At 57.4% G+C, this 23,329-nt stretch overlaps 1 protein-coding gene and 1 long non-coding RNA gene across 2 annotated transcripts in view; both read right to left on the bottom strand.

Moving 5' to 3' along the window:
• Nucleotides 1–1,698: 1,698 nt before the first annotated feature.
• Nucleotides 1,699–23,329, bottom strand: part of LOC122218545 — a 38,256-nt gene continuing 16,625 nt past the window's right edge. The window contains exons 6-7 of the mRNA XM_042936745.1: nucleotides 3,580–3,653; nucleotides 1,699–1,889 (exon numbers count right to left, since the gene is read on the bottom strand). Of these exons, the coding sequence (XP_042792679.1) occupies nucleotides 1,699–1,889; nucleotides 3,580–3,653 (265 nt within the window). The remainder of the gene's footprint in view (nucleotides 1,890–3,579; nucleotides 3,654–23,329) is intronic.
• On the bottom strand, nucleotides 18,044–21,644 carry LOC122218651. The gene is made up of 2 exons (XR_006202045.1): nucleotides 19,638–21,644; nucleotides 18,044–18,508 (listed from the first exon to the last, which is right to left on the bottom strand). It is a non-coding gene; the product is annotated as an uncharacterized LOC122218651 (long non-coding RNA).

Raw genomic sequence — 23,329 nt, 5'->3', positions numbered from 1 at the left:
ACTGGTGGTTTTGCTCTGATGCCTGTAATAAAAATAACAATAATGTGCATTTAGAGGGTGTTTTATCCTCTCTGAAGCACTGGGCCTTCTGCGGTGGACATTCCCCTTAACTGGGCTGGAGGCCAGCAGGGTGACGGGGTGGGGGGACGAAGGGGGGGGAGAGGAGGGTTGGGCGGGGGCAGGAGTCGTTCCCCAGCGTCTGATCACGTTTGGTAAAATCAGCAGATTTCAAACACACGAGACAGTGGGGTTCGCGGTGCCCTGAGAAGAGAGAAAGGGGCCGGGAGTCAGGTCTTTCCCTCTGTCAGGAACTGGGTTCCGTCTCCCCAAGTTCAAATGCGGAAGCCCTACCCGCCAGTGTGGTGGTCTTTGGAGGCGGGGCCTTTAGGAAGTGATGGGGTCCTGAGGTCATGAGAGGGGGCCCCCAGGACGGGATCTGCACCCTCTAAGAGAGCATGCTCCTGTCTCTGCCGCGTGAGGTCACAGCAAGGAGGCGGCTGCCTGCAAAGCCAGGACGAAGAACGCTCCTAGGCCCCTGCAGCTGTGACCCGGTGACCTGGGACTTCCCAGCCTGAAGCTCTGCTCTTTAATCCACACCCGCCCCCCCCCCCCACGCCGCTGTCTGTGTTGCTTCGTTATGGTGTCCCCAGCTGACACCCCTCTTCTTTCAAGTTTGAGTGTGGGCTTTGCTCAGCCTGGAGGGATGGCTTCGGGGGGCCTGCGGTGACACCACGGCCTCAGCCTCGGGCCCCCCCCCCCCCCCCCCGGGGCCACTTCCACCAAGGTGCCCGAGGTTCCCGCCGCCCTTCTCCCGGCACTCCGCACCACCTGCCCGAGTCTGTAGGTGACTCAGTCTACGCTCCCGGGCCCCTCTGCCCTGCCACCTCCTTCCCACTCCGCTGTTCAGTTGAAGCTGGTTCACCGTCACCTCCTCCAAGGAGCCTGCCCTGACCACCCACATCCTCAGGAGGGTGGCGATCCCCGTCCTCCCACGGGCCCCCCTCACTCCATGTTGGCACTGTCCGTGAGCACATCAGCTTCCGCCACTGGATGGCAAGCTGTCAGGGGCGGAGGCTTCGAGTCACGCCGCCGTGTCCGGGCATCCAGCACAGAACAGACTCAGCGTGGGGCTCCCTGCTCGCCACCCGCAAGCCCAGCCCCATCACAGGCTCTGGCGACAGACTGTCCCCGAATCTGGGGAGGCCCGAGGAGCCGGAAATTCATGCCAGGTGGTCATTCGCTCGCAGCCCGGCCTCCAGTCCAAGAACCCTACCATCACAACTCTGTGCAACAGGTCCCACCCCAGACCCGCCTCAACACAGGTATCCCAGCGGAGCCCCAGCCCTGAACACCAGCCCTAAAATCACAGCCAGGGCCGTTTCTGGAGTGAGTCCTGTGGGCCACCCGCGGGCCAGCTCTTTCCATGAGTCACCTCCTTCAGCCTTGTGCGACGAGCATCCTTTCCCCATTTCCCAGATGAATAGACTGAGGGACTGCCCAGAGCCCCACGGCTAGCAAGGGGCAGGGCCGGGACTGGGCCCCACGTCTGCTTGACTCTAAAGCCAGAGATTCCCACCCAGGACCACCGTGGGGGCCACCGGGTCAGTGGGAAGAGGGCGGTGGGCCCACAGCCAGAAAGAGCCGGGCGTCTCCCGTTGTTCCGGGACCAGCGCCTTCCCTGCAGAAGCTCCCGGTCATTCACAAAGGAGTCAGCTTGTCTTCGTTTTCACCCCGGACATTCTTCTTCATCTTGAGAGGCTTTCGACTGCAGGCGACAGCATCCCGGGCGGAGAGCACAGCCTGGGCGAGGGTGCAAGCCACAAATAACTCGGGGAGGGGTCTGCCGCACGGTGGGCAGGCGAGGAGCACGGAGGCGGTGAGCTGGAGGGCTGAGCCGGGACACGGATCTGAAGGCCTCAGACCTTATTCCCCAGGCAAAGGGGGTCACTGTGGGGCCTTGAGACAGAGGGGGCCCTGGCCCTATTGCCCCTTTGGAAAGCATACGCGGGGGGCCACTCTGCAGGTGGATTGGCGGGGGGTTCTGTGCCTTTCCCGTTTGAATTACGAGCTGGTGCCTCTCCTCTCCAAGGGGTCACCACGCTCACCCCCACCGCAACCCCCTGGGGGGGTCACACCTGGACTCACCGCCTTCCCCTGGGCTTCTCGGCCTCCTTATCCTCTGGCAGCTTCTGCCCCGCCCTCCTCATTCAGTGCGGTGATACAGAAAACCCAGGGAAAGAAACCTCAGGCCGGGACACGAAAGGGCATTCGCTTTCATTACGGAAAACCAACCAGGCCCCAGAAAGCCAGGCAGCTTATGCCTACAGAAATTCCAAGACTCCCTGGATGAATAATATATGAATAATCATATAACTTTGCATTTTTAAAATGCTTTAGTCCAAGGGCTTTGGGCTCTTTGAAAATCACGAATTCGATTCAGGGAACGTTCCCTAAATACCTCCTCTCTAAGCTGGGCATAGGGTCATTCCAGAATCACGGGCATTCGGGAAGGATCCACGAGGTGCATGGGAGCCTTACTCAGAGGGGAACAATGGGGTTCGAGGAAAGGGCTATTGCACAAGCCTGGGCTGGGTCTGAGGAACACACAACAGAAGGTGTTGTCCTCCAGGGTCAAAAGCAGGAAACGGACTTCACAGCTGAGGGAGGGGCCCCCGGACAGGATCTGTGACCCAAAGAGGAGGGCACAGCCCCTTCCAGAACCAAGGCCAGGCAGGGAGGAGTGAAGGAGAAGTACCCTGGCCTCTCTCGGCCACCCTCCAGTCTCCTGCGGGCGCCTCCCACTGGCTGAGCCCGGCAGCAAGTCTGAGGCCAGCCTGGGGGAGCAGGTCCACAGAGGTCAGCCCTCCGGGGCCGGAGCAGGGTGGGGAAGGGCAGAGAAGGGGTCTGAGAGTGGCAAACGCGTCTGGTCTGCACACTCAGAAGATGCCCTTTCTTGGACGCTCGGAAGTTAAAGGATTGCACGCGGTCCTTGGGACACCCCTTAGGACACCGATGGCATTCTTACTGTCCTTTTACGGCTGCATGAACTACAACTTAAAGAGTTTATGGGCCGAGTTGTGTCCCCCCCCCCCAAATTCACATGTTCAAGCCCTCACCCTCAATATCGCAGAATGTGACTGTGTTTGCAGGTAGGGTCTTTCAAGAGGCGATTAAGTTAGGGGTGCCTGGGTGGCTCAGTCGGTTGAGCATCTGACTCTCAGTTTTGGCTCAGGTCATGAACTCACAGTTTGTGGGTTCGGGCCCTGCACGGGCTCTGCACCGACAGCCCAGAGTCTGCTTGGGATTCTCTCTGTCCCCCTCTCTGCCTCGCTCTCTCTCCCCCCCTCTCAAAATAAATAAATAAACTTAAAAAAGAAAAAAGAGGTAGCCAAGTCAAAAGGGGTCACCTGGGTGAGCCCTGATCCAGTATGAGATTCGTAGGGTGCGTCCTGATCCAATCTGACTGGTGTCCTTATAAGAGGAGATCAGGACATAGAGACACAGAGGGACGACCACGTGAAGACACAGGCAGAAGACGGCCGTCTACAGGCCAAGGAGAGAGGCCTCAGGAGAACCCACCTGCCCACGCCGTGGTCTTGAACTCCCAGCCTCCAGAACGTGAGAGAATAAACGTCTGCTCTTCAAGCCCCCGCCTGTGTTCCCAGGAGACGAACACAGGGCACCTGTAAGTGGTGATCTGGGGTTGTGGCCAAGGGTCCCTGCCTCCTGAACCTGCAAGTCTCCACCCCCGCCAGGGGGCCGAGGGACGGCGGGGCTGAGCTAGTGATGCCCCCAGCCCTGACCCATGAACGGTCATATGCACTTCTTTCCGGCCAGACCCCAAGGCCTCTCTCCCACCAGGCATAAAAGGCCCTTGTTAGAAACGATGTCTAATCCCACTCATGACGCAATTAATGCTGGTCTCACCAGGAGAGGGAGAGAGGCAGCAGCTTCTGACACCCCAGAGCAGAATTCTGGGAGACCGGGTGGCCCTGAACCCGGAGTCAGCCCTGAGGGTTCCTCTCTGAACCCACCGTGGCCCTTTTGTGGGGAACAGAGATCTCTTCTGGGCTTCGCCAACCAAAACAGGTGGCAGAGAGAATGACACGAGGGGTTTGGGTTGGGGGCATGGGTCCTCCCGTCCACCATGACCTAAATCAGAAGTGCTGTGGCCCAAGACTTGAATGCAAGGCTTCTTTTTCTCTTTTTCCTTTTCTATTGCACATTCATTGGTTTCCTAGAGCAGCCGTGACAAAGTGCCACCAACTGAGGGCCGGAAACAACAGAACTCGACGGTCTGGCAGCTCCGGAGGCCGGCGGTTCCGGAACAAGGTGGCGGCAGGTTGCCTGCGTCTGCGGGTTGTGAGGGGGAACGTGTCCCAGGCCTCCCTCCCCCCGAGGCACGGGGTTTGCCGGCACCTCTGGAGACCTCTACCGTCACCTTCCCGGGGCGCGCCCCCTGCGCACGCCCAGCTCTGCGCCCAAACTTGCCCTTTCTGCAACCACACCAGTCGTGCAGGATCAGGCCCACCCCGACGACCCCACAGCAAAGACCCTGTCTCCAAAGGAGGTCACGTGCCAAGGCCCTGGGGGTTAGGACTCCCAACGCACGAAGTGGCAGGGGCCACAACTGAAACCAGACACGGTAGAATCCGCGTGCGCAAGAGTATGGCGAACAGAAGTGCCACCGCCAGCATCAAGAGGCAGAACAGGGCCGGCCCCCAGAGGCCCCTGTGCCTTCCCTGAGGATAGCACCCCGAGGGCACCAGGATCCGGACCGTGAACTCAGGGCGGCTGGCTGCACCGAGTGCTTCTGCACCCACCGCGCGTCCAAACCCGGAGCCCTTGGCCTGTCGTCCGAACGTCACAGAAGTGGACGCCGACCCCCGAGTCTGGCTGCTTTCACTCAACGCCGTATTTACAAGGCTCACCCCTGTTGTCACACATGGGTTCCCATCACAACAGACGGCCAGAGGGTCCCGTTGTGGGTTACATCCTTTCCCACTGTGTGGACACGGCACCACCCCCCCGGGCTGTCCCCACGTGGACCACTGCAGACAGGCCTCCAGGAACAGCGTGCGTGTCCCTCCCTGCCCACGGGGAGCAGGAGCGTCCCAGCGGACCTGCTAAAGCAGGGGGGATGTGCATCTCTGACCTCCCTGGAGCATGGCGCACCGTTTTCCCCAGCGTTGACGCTGACTGAGAGCAAATTTCGGGGAGAACAGAAAAGGACGCCCAGAAGAACTCGCACTCCGGTTCTCAAGAGCATGGCTTCCAGCGTCCCCGGGAGGGCCGGACGTTTCTGGACGCCATCCCTGCGCCAGGCCCTCGTCGACTTCACTGACCATCATCCCCTGACCCCCCGAAAGATGCTGTCTGGCCGCCGCACCTCACAGGGGAGAAGCTTCACTGGTAACCGGGGACGAGGTGACATACCCAAGGTCACACACTCGGAGAGACGCTTTCCAATCTCACGGCCTCGTTGAGGGCAAAGGCGCGGGGCAGCGCTGGACAGGCCGGCTCAGCACAGGCCAAGAGATCACTTAATTCTCCCCGGCCCGCATCCCTCACTCTATTAGCTCCCGGACGTTAGGGAACCCGTGTTCTGACTCCGACAAGCTGTCTCGGCTGTGTTAGAACCTCGGGGCAATTTAAATGTGTTTTGTGTTTCATGACTTATAGATGAGGCCCCCAAGAAAGCCTGGTCAGACAGCGACAGCAAGCATGTTAATACAGCAGCACTTACGTGCATTATTTCTGGTCTACTTAGCAAGTGGACCGCTCTTCTCCCTCCTGGAAACCTTTGTTTCGAGGCGCTCCTCTCTCTCACCAGACAAATCTCGGAAAGTCTATTCCTGGGGGGAACACGGGCTTTGTCCCCCGCCCTCCTGGTCTTTGGTCGTGCGGCCACTTCAGAGCCGTCCAGAGCCGTGAGATGTGCCCAAAGTCAACCCGCAACAGAATCCTCCCGAGACGCGTCTTCGGCTGGAGCCCTTGGCGCCCCACGTCTGTCCCTGTCCCTGTGGGCTTCCCCCTCTCGGTGACCAAGGTTCTGGCAGCTTCCAACCCCGAATGAGTGACCCACGGCCAGCACGGTTGGGGTCCCTAAGCCCATTCACAGTGAGAGGACACTCGGGGCCGCCCCAGGGGACAGGAGGCGGGGCCTGGCTCCCCTTACACCTGTTGAGAGAAGTGAGGGTCGGGCCAAGTGGCCCCAGGCGCAGTTAACAGCAGGACCAGCGCTGGGGCCCCGCCTTGCCCTCCGTCTCTCATCCCCCTGCTCTGGCCACAGAACCAAGGAGGACATCCCAGTTTCCAGTTTGCATAAGGGGTCGGTGCGATGGAGACGAAATTCAACGAAACAGTGAGGTTAATAACAATAGCAACTGTCCGTGATGGGTTCACTTGCGCCCCCTCAAAAATTGTAGGTTGAAGTCCTAACCCCAGGACCTCAGGACACGACCTGATTTGGAGACAGCCGTGGCAGGAGTAATCAATAAACTGAGGTCACCCTGCAGCAGGGGGGCCGCAACCCAGCACGACTGGTGTCCTTACAGAAAGGGGACAGTTAGACACAGGCAGGGAGAACGGCAGGTGCAGACGGAGGCAGAGACGGGGGTGATGCTTCCCCAAGGAGCGCCGGGGACACGGGTGAGGCCCGGGACGGGTTCTCCCTCAGGGCCCCCGAAGGAACCAGCGCTGTCCACACCTGGATTCTGAGCTTCGGGGCCCAGAACCGCGAGAGAATACCTCCCGAGTGTGTGCGTGCCGTTATGGCATCCCCCGGGAACCAACGCTCCGCCCCCTGCTCGGCAGGTACGTGTGACAGCTTTAGGCCGGGGCGCAAATGTGGGCCACCACCAGCCGGCTACGTGGGACCGTCTGCAACCTCTCTGAGCTTCAGAAGCTTTGTGAGTTACGGCTGCCTTTGACAACAAATACATCTCAACTCAAAATGACTCACACCGTAAAGAAAAGGTACTGTCCTCACCGAGTAAGAGGTCTAGGGGTGTGGTCACTCGAGGGTCACTCCGGAGAGAGGTCGCTGGGACCCTGAGCGGTGCACCCAGCTACCCCCTGCGCAGACCCCCAGCCCGCAGGGTAATAAATAACAAATGGGCCGTGAGAGAATACGTGGGTGGTGTTTCAAGCCACTCCCTGTGTGGGGATCTGTTCTGCAGCGACAGGAAACTAACACAGCGAGGATCAAGGTGAAAATGAAATCCACCCACCGGCCCCTCCGCGCAGCTCAGTCCAGCCAGATGAACTGGATGAGCGAGCTGGGTCCTCACGCACCGACAGGGGCAAGTGTCAAACAGCAGCCCGTGTAGCGAGCTGAGCAAGTTGCTAGAGGAATGAACTACGCAGCCGTCTGTGCAGACGCGGGACAGCGTAGCATAAGAACAGAGCCTCGTGGGAAGGACAGCCTTCAACATGGGGACGGCAATGGGGCGCCTGGGTGGCTCAGTCGGTTAAGAGTCGGACTTCGGCTCAGGTCGTGATCTCGCGGTTTGTGGGTTCGAGCCCCGCGTCGGGCTCTGTGCTGACAGCTCGGAGCCTGGAGCCTGCTTGGGATTCCGTGTCTCCCCCTCTCTCTGTCCCTGTCCCACTCATGATCTGTCTCTCAAAAATAAATAAACATTAAAAAAAATTTTTTTTTTAAAAACATGGGGACGGCAGTTACTTGTGGGGCGGGGGGAGGGGGATGGGCAGTGCCCGTTCTGCATCAGCAACATCAAGTCTCCCGTTTGTTTCTGGAAAGAAAGAAACCTACAATCGTAAACAGTGTCAATGGTGGGTACGCGGGTGCTTTTTAGTCACTTTCTGAATTTTTCTGCGTGTTTTAAGTATTTTTAAAAACTTCTGGCTCAATCAGTTGGAACATCCAACTCTTGGTTTTTGCTCAAGTCGCACACCGTGTTTCACGCTGAGCATGAAGCCTGTTTCACAGTCTCTCTCTCTCTCTCTTTGTGTACACACACACTCTCTCTCAAAAACAAGATACATAAAAATTTAAAATTTAAAAAAATAAAAACTTCTTAATTGGTTCTAATACGTAGGCCTGACGTTTAAAATCCAAGGATTTGACACAACTTGGAGAAAGCCGCCATCCGGGGGGTCCAGCGCCAGGCTCCCTCCCTCCCGCCACCCCACTCATGCGACCCCCCCCCCCCCCACCGAGCCCTAGATTCCCCAAGGGCAGCACGCTGTGCAGTCCGAGGCCCCGAGGACACACGATGCTGCCTGGCGGGGTCTGGGGAGGTTTACGGGGCACCATCCACGGCGTAGCCGGTTATGACCCGTGACCGGGGCCGGTTGTTCCAAAGGGTAAAGGTGTCTGACCCACCTCATCAAGGCAGTCAAGGGGCAAGACCAAGGTTGGAGGCCCCACCTCAGCCCAAACTCCCCCAGAGGGGGTGGGGTTCCATATTTGAGCCCCACCCTGAGCCCCCTTTCCATGTGTCTCTTTACCGTCACCCCCCTCATCCCACCAGGATGGCCACTGCCTGGCCTCTGCCCCTGGAACACCTCCAATCCTCTGGCCCCACTCCCCGCCTCCCCCACCTGTCTGGCTATGCCTGAATCAGCTCAGGCGCCGTCTCCTCCAGGAAGCCCACTTGTGGGACTCTGCCCCCTCCCCCCATCCAGAGCAGAGCCTACACACTGCCCACCTATGGGAGACGAGCATGGAGTGAACAGCTCTTGGCGTGACCCAGGTGTGTGTCTGTCCCCCCCACTAGCCTGTGAGCTCCCTGAGGCCCACAGCTCTGTCCTATTCATCACACAGGAGGCTCAGTGCAAAGGAGGCCTGCAGGCAATAATGAACCAGTGAACAAACGAATGAGTGAAGTGACTGGCCCGAGGTCACACCTGCTCTACGTCGAGCAGCATCCTGATGGTCTAAGTTCAAGGGTCCGGCCTGGTGTTAACAGCAGGCGCAACAGACAGAGTGGGGAGGCCGCCAGCCATGAGCCATGCAGAACTGAAAACAAGCTGGCCTCTGAGATGCCCCTTCCAGAAGGAAACGGAGCTCTGGCCCCAGTTCCCCGGGCATGCCCACGGGGAGGATGTCTCCAGAGACGCCCAGGGCCTGGCCACTCTGCCCAGGGCTCCTCACAGCCTCTGACCCCAGGGGCCTCGCCTGGACTCAGGACTGAGGGTCATTTTTCCAGATCCTCAACTGGACTTTTTTTTTTAATTTTTTAAAATTTTTAAATTTTTAAAAATTGAATCTAGAAGGGATGCATGCTTGTTAAAAAAAAAAAAAAAAAAAAAAAGGACCCTGACAGTCCAGAGGCAGATAAAGAAATATACAGGAAACACATAAGGGCTCCCCCCGCACCCCCGTCCAGACCAGCATCACGAACAGGGCGTTGATCCTTCCAGACACCGGCCCTCCCCGACACACGCGCACTTGTTTATTTTACAATGGCTCGCTTTAAACATTCACATCCTGTCGCCTGGACCTGGTGAAGCCTTGTGCGCCTCGTCTAGAGGTAGGTTCTCACGATGTGGTTAAATAAGCATCATCCACTGCACAGAATCAAGAGACAGTGTAAGACTCAGGGAAGGAAATGTAACCCTATGGCATTAAAACTACCACTCAAAGAGACTCTTCTTTGGGTCGATGACACAGAATTGTCTTTTCTTCCTTCATTCATCGAGTATTTGCTGGGGCCCGGGACGGAGCGGGCACCGGCCTCACCGACAGGAACAGCGGTGAGAGACAGCGCGGTAAGTCCCGCCCTCTTGAGCCTACCGTCAAGTGGAGGGAGGGGGACACTAAACACAGAAATAAATAAAGCTCCAGAGTGCGTCGGACTCCTCGTCCCAAGGGAGCAGCAGAGAGCAAGGCGGGGCCAGGGCAGGGGTGAGGGTGTGCCCACAGCTCCAGCGTCCTGGCCCGTCTCCTGCCCCTGCCTCCCCGCTCGCCCCCCCCCCCCCACCCCGTGCCCGGGCCCTGCGCTTTCAGATGTGGAGAACACATCACACACTGCAACCTGGGCTCTGCCACCCGAATGGCCAGCAAGGGGCTGGGCGGGGAGAGCCGGACCTGTGAGTGAGTCAGCTCCCCGGGCGTGGGCCTTGACCGGTGAGAAGCAGGAGGGGAGAGCCGAGCGGACACATGCCACCCACCCCCATGCTCGCACCCGCGGACCCCTGCAACGCGGCCCCAGAGGACCAGAGCTCAAGCAAGGTGCCCTCTTAAACGCTCCATGAGGCACTAGCCTCACTAAGCAAGGGCACTTGACAAAAACCCCAAAGAGGTGAGGGAAGAAGCCATGTGGATATTTGGGGAAGGAGCATTCTAGGTGGAGGAAACAGCAAAGGTCCTGAGGCAGGAGTGTGTCTGGTGGTTTCTCGGAACTGGGAGGAGGCCAGTGTGGCAGGAGCAGGTAAGCTAAGAGAGGAGAACCAGCCATCAAGTAAGTTGGGAGGAGGGAGGAGGAGGGGGAGGGCCGGACATTCACGCTCATACGCGCAGAGTTCGAGTGCCCGTCACACAGGCCAGTGGGGGGCCGCACAAGCAGTGGGACACGTGAGGCTGGGGCCAAGGGGGGGTGATCTGGGACAGGGACTGCCAGGGGGGCACCCGTGCTCATAGAAAGCACTGGATGAGATCTCAAGGCCACATGCACCGAGTAATGCGGGGAGAGTCCGGGAACTGCTTCCGGGGCACATGAGAGTCCTCGAGTTGGGAGAGGAGGAGGAGAGACCCAGGGCGGTCAGCAAGGCAGGGGGCAGGCGGGAACGCGGGCGGGCCGGGAAACAAGAGAAAACTCTTTCAAAGGACAAAGTCAAAGGCAGCACATTCACGGAACAAGGTGCGGATCAGGACTGACCGTGGTACTCGGTACTCAGCGCGGAGGCCATGGCTGAACCCGAGGCACCAGTTTCCCCGGGGCAGCGGGGGGAGCGCCTGACTGTAGGGGAGAGTGGTGGCCAGAGGGGAGGAGCAGAGCACAGGCCTCGAAAGGGGCTGGTGCTGCAGGCTGGGGCCAGGAGAGTTTTCTGTGAGGATGGCAGGAATAAACCGCCTGTGCTCCTGTGCTAGCGGAAGGATCCAGAAGGGAGGGAGGGAGGGCGGGCACCAGCGCAGAGAGAAGAGAGAGTTCATCCTCATAACAACAGGAAAGGAGGGGTGACAAGGACAGACGCTGGTGAGTGCGCACAGGTGGCAGCCAGAGAATGAGGGGGAGCTCTTCTGTTCTTACTTCCCAACGAAATAACAGGCAAGGCCACCCCCGGAGACTGAGCCGGGGGAATGTTAGCCAAACAGGTGCATGGATGTTCAGACAAGTGGAGAGATGGACGGCTGAGTGGGTGGGCGGGTGGGTGGAAGGAGAGACACTACAACGGATGGGTATTTGTGGGACAGATGTATACGTGGACAGATAGATGGCTGCGTGATGTCATAATGGACGGATGTGGTTGGACGGGTGGGTGGTTGAATGGACAGGTGTTCTTAACTTGCAGGTATCCAAGAAAGGTCATTCATCACCCTCATTGCTCTCAACAGAGACCTCAAAGTCGGGTCATTATTTTCGAAAAGAAAGGATTGGACTAGGATATCTGATCGCTCTCGGGGACGGACCCGGAGGCAGCTGGTCCAGAGCCCGAGTTAGTTGAGCACGAACCTGTGCAGGGTGGTGAGTGAGGCACTTGACATAGGATCGTCCCAACGTCCCTGTGACTGGGATGACCGACCTTCACTGTCCAGACCAAACAGGGACACTGTTGAGATGAAAGCCAGAAGCATCGGTAATAAGCCACGAGCACAGGCGTCCAACAGGCGTCCTATGCTGTAATGTCTGTTATTCCCATTTAAAGATGGGGGACCTGGGGCGCCTGGGGGGCTCAGTTGAGCGTCTGACTTCGGCTCAGGTCACGATCTCGAGGTTCGTGAGTTCGAGTCCCGCGTTGAGCTCCGTGCTGACAGCCTCTGTCCCCCCTTCTCTCTGCCTCCCCCCCACCCTTATGTACACATTCTGTCTCTCTCTCAAAAGTAATAAACATTGCTAAGCGAAATTAGTCAGAGAAAGGCAAATATCATATGACTGCACTCATGAGGACTTTAAGAGACAAAACAGATGAACATAAGGGAAGGGAAACAAAAATAATATAAAAACAGGGAGGGGGACAACACATAAGAGACTCTTAAATATGGAGAACAAACAGAAGGTTACCAGAGGGGTTGTGGGAGGGGGGCTGGGCTAAATCGGGAAGGGACACTAAGGAATCTACTCCTGAAATCATTGTTGCACAATATGCTAACTTGGATGTAAATTAAAAACAAACCAAGACAAAAACAAATAATTTTTAAAAAGGGAAAAGGAAAAAAAAGTAATAAACATTAAAATAAATAAATACAAGGGACCTGAAACTCAGAGAAGTTCAGTGACACTGGGGTCACCTTCCTTCCCGTCATCCCCAGCCACTAAATGTCCCACATGAGTGGGCAACACCCTTGCCAGGGCCACCCTCACCACCGACCTCAGACACCCCTGCCCATCTGGGGGGCTCACCCATGACCCTCCACTGCAGACTAAGGCTGGCAGTGACCCTCTGTGGCCCCGAGACCCTGGCCAGAGTGCACCCGCACTTCCGTGTGGGACAGGCCCGTCCACGCTGTCCCCCTTCCGTTCTCAGCTCACACTCTGGCGTCTGTCCTGCGGTGGGGGGGCGGGAGGGGTGCAGAGCCAACAGGGGTCCCCCCACGGCCCCCAGGCCCGCACTCGGGGAGCAGCTGGGAGGGAAACTGAGCACAGACATCTCTTCTGCAACACCGGGTCCTACTTTTTCCCTGCTCTGAAGTTCAAAAGTCGATCACGAAGTAAATACCGACGAAACTACAATCCAGGTCAAAAAACAGGGCGCTCCCAAGGCCTGCGGAAGCGCCCCTCCCAGCACAACCCCTACCAGAGGTCACACACTGTCCTGACTTGTGTGTGAAACACTTCCCTCCTCTCCTTTATAAAGCCACCAGTAACCTGCATCCCTAAACACCGCGCTTTTCCTCAACAGCGTGATTGCGATGTAATTGACCCACAACAAAAATGTTTATTTAAGGTATAAAATCTGCTAAGCTCTGACCCTATCTACGTGCCTCTCCCTCCTCCCCATCCCGTTCTCTCTGGAAACCACTGCTCTGCTTTCTACAGGGTGTTCCCACCGGGCCACCGTCCCTCTCCAGGCCCCCCCCCCCAGCACAGCTCTCTTGCACCCCAGACCCCCGCCCTCTCTGGACAGCCGCCCTGCCTGCTGCTGACCGCTGACTGTACTCCAGAGGGTGGCCGCCTGCCCGAGGACTCCAGACCGGCTCCCGTCTGGGAAACCCAGCGAGCTTCTCCGCCGTCTGGCGGGCTGAACCACACCTTCTCCAGTACGCTCTGAACCCTGCCTAGGGAGGCCCCCTCCGAGTTCTTTCGTCCTTTTCTCTCTCTATATGGTGCCTAGGGTACCATATAGAGTCCTTGGATATTACAGTCACAAACCAGAGTTCAAAGGTCCTTCACTTTTTTTTTTTTTTGAACATTTATTTATTTCTGAGAGACAGAGAGAAGCAGAGCATGAGCAGGGGAGGGGGAGAGAGAGAGAGGGAGACACAGAATCGGAAGCAGGCTCCGGGCTCCGAGCCGTCAGCCCAGAGCCCGACGCGGGGCTCGAACTCACGAACTGTGAGACCGTGACCTGAGCTGACGTCGGACGCTCAACGGACTGAGCCACCCGGGCGCCCCAGTGGTCCTTCACTTTAAACTTCCTGTTTGACCCACTGCATTTTCTCCCGCCAGGACCCAGGCTGCTATGGGGACTCTGGTTGAAACTGAAAGGACATCCTTGGTGTAGAAGTCCATGCTGGCATGTCCTTCTTCCCGCTAGGTGAGGATATTGTTCGCTATCTCCTGGCTTCTGTAGTTTCTGTTGAGAAGCCAGCTGACGTCCTAGTGGCTGTTCCCTTGAAGGCCAACCGAGCGTTACTCCTGGTTGCTTTGAAGACTTCCCTGTATCTTTCGGATGTGGCAGTTTCACCGCGGGGTGGAGAGACGTGGGTTTGCTTTATCTGCCCCGCTTGGGTTCACCCAGATTCCTGAATCGATGGCTTCCTATCTTTGCTGTGGCCTGAACTGTGTCCCTTCCCCCAACGCCATCCCCCAAAAATGCCTATGTCGAAGCTCCTACTCCCGGGACTTCTGGATGTGACTATTTGGAGGTAGTGTCTTTAAAAAGGTGATGGGGGGGCGCCTGGCTGGCTCAGTCGGCTAAGGGTCCAACTTCAGTTCAGGTCATGACCTTGCAGTCTGTGAGTTAGAGCCCCGAGTTGGGCTCTGTGCTGACAGCTCGGAGCCTGGAGCCTGCTTCGGATTCTGTCTCCCTCTCTCTCTGCCCTTCCCCGTTCGCACTGTGTCTCTGTCTCTCAAAAATAAATTTAAATATTTAAAAATTGTTTTTAAAAAAAAGGTGATTAGGGACACTGGGGTGGCTTATGGCTTAGTCAGTTAAGGGTCCGACTTCGGCTCAAGTCATGATCTCGCAGTCCGTGGGTTCAGGCCCCGCGTCGGGCTCTGGGCTGATGGCTCGGAGCCTGGAGCCCGCTTCGGATTCTGTGTCTCCCTCTCTCTCTCTGCCCCTCCCCCGCTCCACTTTTTGTCTCTCTCTTTCTCAAAAATAAATAAACATTATGAAAAAAAATTTTTAATAAATAAATACAAGTTAAAAAGTAAATAAAAAAGTGATTAAGTTAAGGCTTCTGGCTGAGCCCTAATCCAATCCGATGTCCTTCTGAGAGGAAAAAATGGACGCACAGAGAGACACCAGGGATGTGTGTGGGCAGGGGACGGCCACGTGAGAACACGGCGAGAAGCCCACCTCTGTGAGCCAAAGAGGGAGGCCTTGGGAGAAACCACCCACCCACACCTTTGGCTTCCAGAACCACGATAAAGTAGATTGCAGGCTGTGGGACTGTGTTACGATGAACCCAACAAACTACTGCAGTCTAGCCTCAGATCCCAGCCCTCACCTCAGATCCCTGTCACCCCAGATCTCAGCTGTCACCCCAGATCCCAGCCGTCACCCCAGATCCCAGGCGTCACCCCAGATCCCAGGCGTCACCCCAGATCCCAGCCCCAACCTCTTCAACATTGCTTCTGGCCCATTTTCCTGCCTCATGTTCCAGAACTCCAATCTCACGTACGAAAGATGTCAGACAGTACCTCACCTTCTACATTCGTTACTCTCTTTCAGGGGCTCTCTGTCCTTTGACCCTGCACTTGGTTCTGGGCTTCTTAACTTTGACCCTTCTCCCCAGTCACCGGTTCTCCCTTCCGCCGCGTCTAACCTGCCGACAAACCCAGCCACCGGCTCCTCCTTCCGCCTCTTGTGCTTCTGAGGCCCCGAGCTTCCGCTCGGCTGCTTTTCATACTTCCCAGTTCTCCGTGGAATCCGTCCATCCTGTCTTCTAATCTCTCTGGACACAGGAAACGGTCGCTTCAAAGTTCTCGTGTGCTGACCACCGTCCGGACGTCCCGCGGGTCTGTTTCTATAGCCCGTTGTTCCCGTAGAGCCTTGTCTCCCTACGTGCCCAGTGATCTGTTCTCGTGTACAAACCCCGGATTTGTGAAACGGAACTTTGGGATGACGCGACCCCTGTCCAGAGAGGACTCCCATTCCTGTCTGCCGCGTCTCTGGGGCACGAGTCGCCCCGACGGTGTCACTGCAATTTCAGAGGTCAAGGTCACATGAAGCTTAAGCACAGTATCCATGAGGGTCCGTCTGCTTCTGGTTCACCCTCGCTAACAAGGTGCAGCCGCTGCAGTCCTAACTCAAGGCAGGACAGGTTCCCTGCATGCATCCCTGGATTCGTTCCCTGTGGCCGCTGTCATGACTCACTACCAACTTGGTGGCTGACAAAAACACAGATTTATTTTCAGACGGTCCTGGAGGCCGGAAGTCTGAAGCTGGTTTTACTGGGATAAAATCCCAGCAGGGCTGCTCTCCTCTAGAGGCGCGAGGGGAGAACCCATTTCCCGGCCTTTTCCAGCTTCTAGAAGCGGCCGCGTTCCTTGGCTTGCGGCTCCTTCCGTCTCCAAATCCAGGAGCCCGGCATCATACATCAGCGGTCACACGGCCTTCATCTTCTGTGTCAAATGTCCCTCCGCTCCCTCTGTGCTTACATTTAGGGCCAACTGGATAATCCAGGATAATCTTCCCATCTTAAGATCCTTAATCGTATCTGCCAAATCCCCATGCGAGGAAGGATAACACAGGATTAGCACCCAATACCCTTGGGGCCATGGTTCCGCTGACCGGAGCCTTGGACCCCGGTTCTCGTCCCCTGGCCATATGAACCCGTCAAGGCACTGCTCGGCATCTCAGAAAGCACGCTCCGAGATAACCGTGGCCCCAAGGGCTGCGTGCTGGTGCCCGAGCCTCTCTCTGCCCCCCTCCCTGCCCCAAGATCTTGCCCAGGATCCCCCGATGGTCTCGTTACTTCTCTAAAGCCTACAAGCATCATCATCACTATTGCATTTCCCCATGGTGCTGGTGGGAAGCTTAGTTCCACAGCCTGGGGAACAGAGGCTCATCATGCTCTCTCTGTGACGGACAGACAGTGGGCAGGGGTCAGGCCCCAAGTCGGATCCTCCCGAGGGCTGGGGGTCGGGTTCTCTGAGTGCCAATGTCGAGAGCAGACTCCCGTAGGTCCCCTGACCTTTAAGATTATCGACTCCGGGAGCGCCCGGGTGGCCCTACTCTGTGCCCAGAGCACGCACAGTGAGGCCTGAGTGCGGTGGCCCGGTGAGTGCGGAAGCCAGGCTGCCTCGCTTCAGATCCTGCCCTCCCTGCTTGGGTTCTTCCCCTTTTAAAATGCTTTCGCTGGTCCAGGTGAGTCAGAAGTGGGCCCTAGAACTTGGAAACAAGACTAATTCCATCCACCTCTGAGACAGAACTGTTTCTTCCACAAGTTTCCAGAGAGCTGCTCACACAAGCCCCCTCCGTCCCCAAGTAAGGAGGACACCTGCCCCGGGACAGACAAGGTGGGGCCGCCTTGGGTGGCCTGGGAGTCCCGGAAGCCTCCGCACTCAATCCAGGGGCCCCGGCGTGGCTGTAGCCTAACCAAGGACCATCTCTACTCACTTCCGGAAGGAGCAGATGGGGAACCAAATGAAAGACAGACAGCGCTAATCCAGCCACACGGCTGCCAGGACGAGGGGGACCTGCTTTTAGAAAGAATCCCCGGGGAGAGGAGGATTTGGGCCCGAGCCTGACAGAAATAGCTGCTGGGAATGGCTAAGTGCATACGCTCTCATTCTGGCACTTTGCCGCGAGAAAGAGGGAATCGGCCAATAAGAGATCAATCACTGTAGCTTAACATCTTTTGATGAACGAGCTCACCTAATACCAAGACCTGGTTTCAAAACACCGTCCTCTAAAAGGAATGAAGCTGCTAGGGGAAAAAAGCTGGCTCCGGATCTGGGGCAAATGTAACACCTTGTGGTGTGATGGAGTAATTGATGAGGAAAGTCTTTAAATGGGGAGGAGAGGGGCGCCTGGGGGGCTCAGTCGGTCAAGCGTCCATGATCTCACGAGTCGTGGGTTCAAGCCCCGCGTAGGGTTCTGTGCTGACGGCTCAGAGCCTGGACCCTGCTTCCATTCTGTGTCTCCCTCTCTCTCTGCCCCTCCCCCGCTCCACTTTTTGTCTCTCTCTCTCTCTCTCTCTCTCTCTCTCTCAAATATAAATAAACATTTAAAAAAATAACAAAAAATTTAAAAATTAAAAACAAAAAAATGGTGAGGAAAGGCTCCCACTGGCCAAGCTGGGGTCGTTTCATCACTAAAAAGAACAGAGACTGGGGCACCTGAGGGGCTCAGTCAGTTAAGCTTCCAACTTCGGCTCAGGTCATGATCTCACAGTTCGTGGGTTTGAGCCCCGCCTCAGGCTCTCTGCTGACCGCTCAGAGCCTGGAGCCTGCTTCGGATTCGGTGTCGTCCTCTGTCTCTCTCCCACTCATGCTCTGCCTGTCTCTCAAAAATAAATAAACGTTAATTAAAAAAAATTTTTTTTTTAACGTTTAAAAAGCACAGGGACAAGGACGGATTATACCACACACCGGGGGGGACAGGAATCCATACACATGCGGTGGGGGAGGGCAAGCCCCAAGAACAAGGGTCAGTATTAACGGCAGGCAGGATAATCTCATTAGAAAACCAGCATTTCACTGCACCCCCCATCCCACGGATGCACCCCCAAACCACGGCGTGGCCGACGGAGCCTCGGAGCCCCACCCCACTGACTGGGGACCAGTTACTGAATTCCTGGGGGTGTCAGGGAGACGTATCCATGCACCGAGAACCCTGGCAGAGACCTCCTTCACCAGGCAACCAAGCGTAGCCTCACCCACAGGGACAAACGGCTTCACGCCCTTCCTTACACCACGCGCGGAGAGAGACGCGGCAAATGTCTAACTGGATCCACTGGGGAGGAAACCACCGGCGAATCCAAAAAGACACTCTGCAAGGTAAGTGGAATTCTTCTAAAGTGCCAACGTCATAAAAGCTTTTCAAAAGGGGGCTGGGAGCTACTCTAGGTTCCAGGGGACTAGAGGCCATGGCAGCTAAGTGCAGTATGTGACCCTTGATTGGATCCTGGCTTTGTCAAGAGGAATGGGGATATCTGGATGCACGTTTATTTTAGATAATAATATCGTATCAATGTTCAATTTTTTCAGGTGATCGCTGTTGTGACGGTTAATCTGATGTGTCAATTTGGAGGGTGTTTTTGGATAAAATGAACCCTTAGGAGCGCCTTGGTGGCTCAGTCAGTGAAGCCTCCAATTTCAGCTCAGGTCAGGATCTCACGGTTCGTGAATTCAAGCCCCGCGTCAGGCTCTGTACTGATGGCTCAGAGCCTAGAGTCTACTTTGGATTCTGTGTCTCCTTGCTCTCTGCCCCTCCCCTGTTCACATGCTCGTTCACTCACTCTCTCTCAAAAATAAACATTAAAATTTTTTTTCTTTGTCTTTTTTTTTTTTTGGGGGGGGGACAGAGAGAGACAGAGCATGAACGGGGGAGGGGCAGAGAGAGAGGGAGACACAGAATCGGAAACAGGCTCCAGGCTCCGAGCCATCAGCCCAGAGCCTGACGTGGGGCTCGAACTCACAGACCGCGAGACTGTGACCTGGCTGAAGTCGGACGCTTAACCAACTGCGCCACCCAGGCGCCCCATCTTTGTCATTTTTTTTAAAAAAACACTTAAATTGGTGACCTCTGGGTAAAGCAGACTGCCCTTCGTAACGTGGGTGGGCCATGTCCAGTCAGTTAAAGGCCTGGACAGAACAAAAAGACTGGCCTGTCTGAGCAAGGGGGAATTCTCTAGCAGACAGCCTTCAGACCTCACGCACACCATCAGCTCTTCTGGGTCCCCGGCATGGTGGCCCACACTGCAGGTTCCGGACTTGTCGGCTTTCACAATCACGTAAGCCAATTACTTACAATACGTAACACATGCAAATTCGACATAAATCATACGTAGAGAACATACTGTATGTATTACACATGTTGTATTTAACATATGGTTTATGTTACACATGTTACGTGCACAACACGTATTTACGTATTAAATGTACGTAACATATACCCACCTCGTTGGTTCTGTTCCTCTGGAGAAGGGTAACAAATACAATGAAGTTGCGGTTACGCAGGAAAACACTGTTGTCCCTAGGAAATGGGGCTGAGGTGGTGTGGAGTGAGGGCGCATGGCTGCAACTTACTCTCTGTCTCAGCCAGCAAAAAGGTGTGCGGGACGGTGTGCACGGGATATGTATTCTACATGTGCTCTGGGTACACGTGTCCCATGTTGGGGGGCAGGGGGGCACGCGTACATCTGAGGCAAAGAGGGAGAGAGAGCGCACAGCCGTGGCTGAACGCTAACAATCCCTAGATTCTAGCGAAAAGGACAGACACTTACGTTTTTAAATTTGTTCCATCTTTCTACAGGTTTTAAGTGTTTCAGAATAAAAACACAGGGCGGTGGGGTGGGGGGGGGGGGATCCTTTGACGACCTCCCACCGCCTCTGGGTCAAGATTCGGAGCGCCTTCTGGGAGGCTGCTGGGTGCCGGGGTGCCAGCGAGCAGCACCCCACTGCGCCACCGTGGTTCTGGGCCAGCCGAGAGGACACAGGAGCCAGCGGGTGGGAAGCAGGCACCAGCCCTGTCACGGATCTCTGGCGCTGGCAGGGGCGCAGGGAGAGCCATGCGGGCGTCCTGCTGGAGCAGCCGGCCTAGGAGAAGTCTGGGTGTGCGGAGTAGCTCTGCCTTCCTGGGTCACTGCTCCGGGCGGGATGGGAAGGGGGAGGCCCAAGACTCCCCAGCCCGGAGCTTCCATACCAAGGACCAAAGAGGCACGGTCCCAAAGAGGGTGCAGGGAATCCCTCCGCCTCTGGGGAGGAGCCCAGGACGAAGCAAGGTGCGGGAAGGCCCCAGCTAAGGCCTCTGTGCCCATCACACGACGGTGCCTCCCTGTGCCTTCTGGTCTGCTCCTTCCCCGCTTCCCGGCGGCCCAGTCCGCCTCCGCCTCCCTCCTTAACCACCCAGGCTCCTCTCTTCCCTCTGCCACACCGCTCGAGGTGCCCCCGCCCGGTGGACGGCTGTCTCAGGAAGACCTGCAAGGTGGCTCGAGCCCAGCCACCCTGCACAGTGTCTGTCCTCTTGGCCACAGAACACTCACCACCTCTGGCAAAGGGACGCCTCCGCCCCACGATGCCAGCTAAAATGAGCACGAGGGCCACCCCCGATGCACAGACACAGCCAGACTGAGTGTGTGTGATAAGGCTGTAATAGACCAGGGTATAAAGCTGACAGCAGGGCCGAATCAACACCTGCTGGGTGAGGGCTCCTTACGTCGGGAGAGGCCCGGGGTCCCCATAGGTCTGACCAGTTGCAGACGCTCTCTGGAATTCCTACGGTGTTCGAGGTCCTGGGGCCCGAACTCTGACTCCGGGACAATGGCGGGGGGCACACCCTGCTCGGTGGCTGTGCTGCGGCGAGAGGAACACCCAGGAGGACTCCCCGCGGAAGCCACTGGAACCTCTGAGTGGTGCCAGGAAGCCACGGGGGCTGCTCTGTGACGGGCAAGCCCCCCCCCACCCCGGTAGTAGGGGGTCAAGGAAATTCTCACACTGGACCAGGAGGGGACAGTGTGCACCTGTTCCCTTCGGCACCGTTTGGGTCGTGGGAGTTGGAGGCAACCTGGGCCTCCCTGGGGTCCGTGGAGGGTTAGACCAGGAAGCAGGGAGCAGTGACAAGAAACAGAGTAGATGCTGAGAGACCAGACAGTGGCCAGACCACATATAAAAACAGAACTCTGACCTGCAGCCCACAGCAACCTGCCCAGGGAGCTGACCCCTGACCCACAGTGACCCATCCAAGGAGCCAGCCCCTTACCCACAATGACCCGTCCCCTTACCCACAGTGACACGCCCAGGGAGCTGACTGACCCCTTACCTACAATGACCCGTCCAGGGAACTGGCCCCTTACCCACAGTGACCTGCCCAGGGAACTGGCCCCTTACCCACAGTGACCCGCCCAGGGAGCTGTAAGTCAGATCTGCAGGAAGTCAGATTGCTGTCTCTAATCACAGTCCAGGAACCCAAACAGTGACCCCTGTGACCTTCGGCCAGGACTTGATCGATAACGGACAGCTTCCCTAATTTCTGTCCTGCTTCAGACTCAGGACCGACCCGAGAAAGCCACACCCGCTCCCCTGACCAGCCGCATGGACGCCCCCTTCCAGTGGGCCTCCCCAGCCTCCTGAGCAACCCCAGCCTCCCTGGCCTCCCCTCCCCGGCCTCCACGGCCTCCCCGGCCTCCCCGCCCTCCCAGCCTCCCCAGCAGCCCCAGCCTCCCATCAGGCCCACCTGAGCCCCCTTTCCTCCTCTGGGAAGCTCCCCCACTGCTCTGCCCGCCTCTGGGGCTCTGGCAAACACAAGTGAGGGGGCCGACCCCCCGCTCCAGCCAGTGGTGGGGAGACAGCTTTGCCTTTCTCGCTTGAGGGGCCTTTGCTTATTTCTGCAATATACGGAATAATAGGGACAAAGCTTTAAAAACACGCAACTTAGCGAAAACCACGGACGGTGGGGGTCTCATCTCCTCGGTGTGAACCTGACCCGGCCGTGGCCAGCCAGGCCCCAGGCTCGGGGGCAGATGCGGTTCTGGGACATCATTTCCAGCTTCCCGTCCAGAGCCCGTTCCTGCAGTTACCCGCCCCCCCACCCCCACCCCCCGCCACCCCCAACTCACTGCCACCACTCCTGCGGTCCAGCCTCAGAAAGGCCTGGGGCCCATGTGAGCCCGCGGGCCATCCACCTCCGAGGGTGCAGGTACCGTGAGCGTGAGGGCGCTGGGGCCGATCACCCCTGTTGAAGCTGAAGTGACAGGCTCTTCGGTTTCCCGCTTCTGGCCTTGGCGGAGCGGTTCCCCCAGATCTGGAACACATCCCAATCCTACCTCCTGCCCCTCCTCGCCTAGCAGCCCCGTCCTCACCCCTCAGAACTCAGCACACACAGCACTGTGGTGGGCGTGGAACCTGCAGCCACCTCAGCCCACGGCCCTTACTATCTGGGTTGTCACCGGTCACTTGTCCCGTCACACAGGTCAGGGGCCCCCGTGATGGGTAATGGCGTCAACTCAGCTGGTTATATTTGTGCTCAGATGTGGGTATTGAAAGAGGGAGGGAAGGGGGGTAGGGAGAAGGGGGAGTGGAGGGGAGGAGGAAAATCGGGGAGGGGAGGGGAGTGGAAAAAGGAGATGGGGAGGGGAAAGAGGAGGAGAGGAAGAGAGGGAGGAGAGGTGGAGTGGGGAGAAAGGGAAGAGGAGAGGAGGGGGAGGAGAGAGGGGAGGGAGAAGGAAGAAGGGATGGGAAGGAGAAGAGGAGGAGAAAGGGGAGGGGAGGGGAAGGGAAAGGAGAGAGGAAGGCAGGGAGGGGAGGGGAAGTCATCCAACAGGTAGGCCACTGTGTGCCTCTCCGTCTTCCCTCTGAGCCCCGGCTGGCTGGTTGGTCCCCAATTGCCCCCCGACCCTCCTTTGTGCCCCGTCCCGTGCAGAGGCTGGACCTCATCTGAGGATCCCATCCCACCTCCCCGTCCTCGGCCTCCAGGTGGGCTCAGCCAGGGGGAGACAGGAGGCAGGAAACCTGAGCAGGGGTTCGTCTGCCACCTCCCAACCTGCTGCAGACGGGGGTCACTGCGCCCCACTCCCCTCTTCTGGAGCCTCGGCCACCACCCGCTCAGGTCCCGCCCTCCACCCCTGCAGGCGGTAGTGGCTCCCCGCCCTGTG

The sequence above is a fragment of the Panthera leo genome, chromosome B1 (assembly GCF_018350215.1).
Source record: "Panthera leo isolate Ple1 chromosome B1, P.leo_Ple1_pat1.1, whole genome shotgun sequence".
In the NCBI taxonomy this organism is placed as follows: Eukaryota; Metazoa; Chordata; class Mammalia; order Carnivora; family Felidae; genus Panthera; species Panthera leo.
Note: the sequence above shows the minus strand (reverse complement) of the source record. Positions and strands in the feature narration are given on the sequence as shown.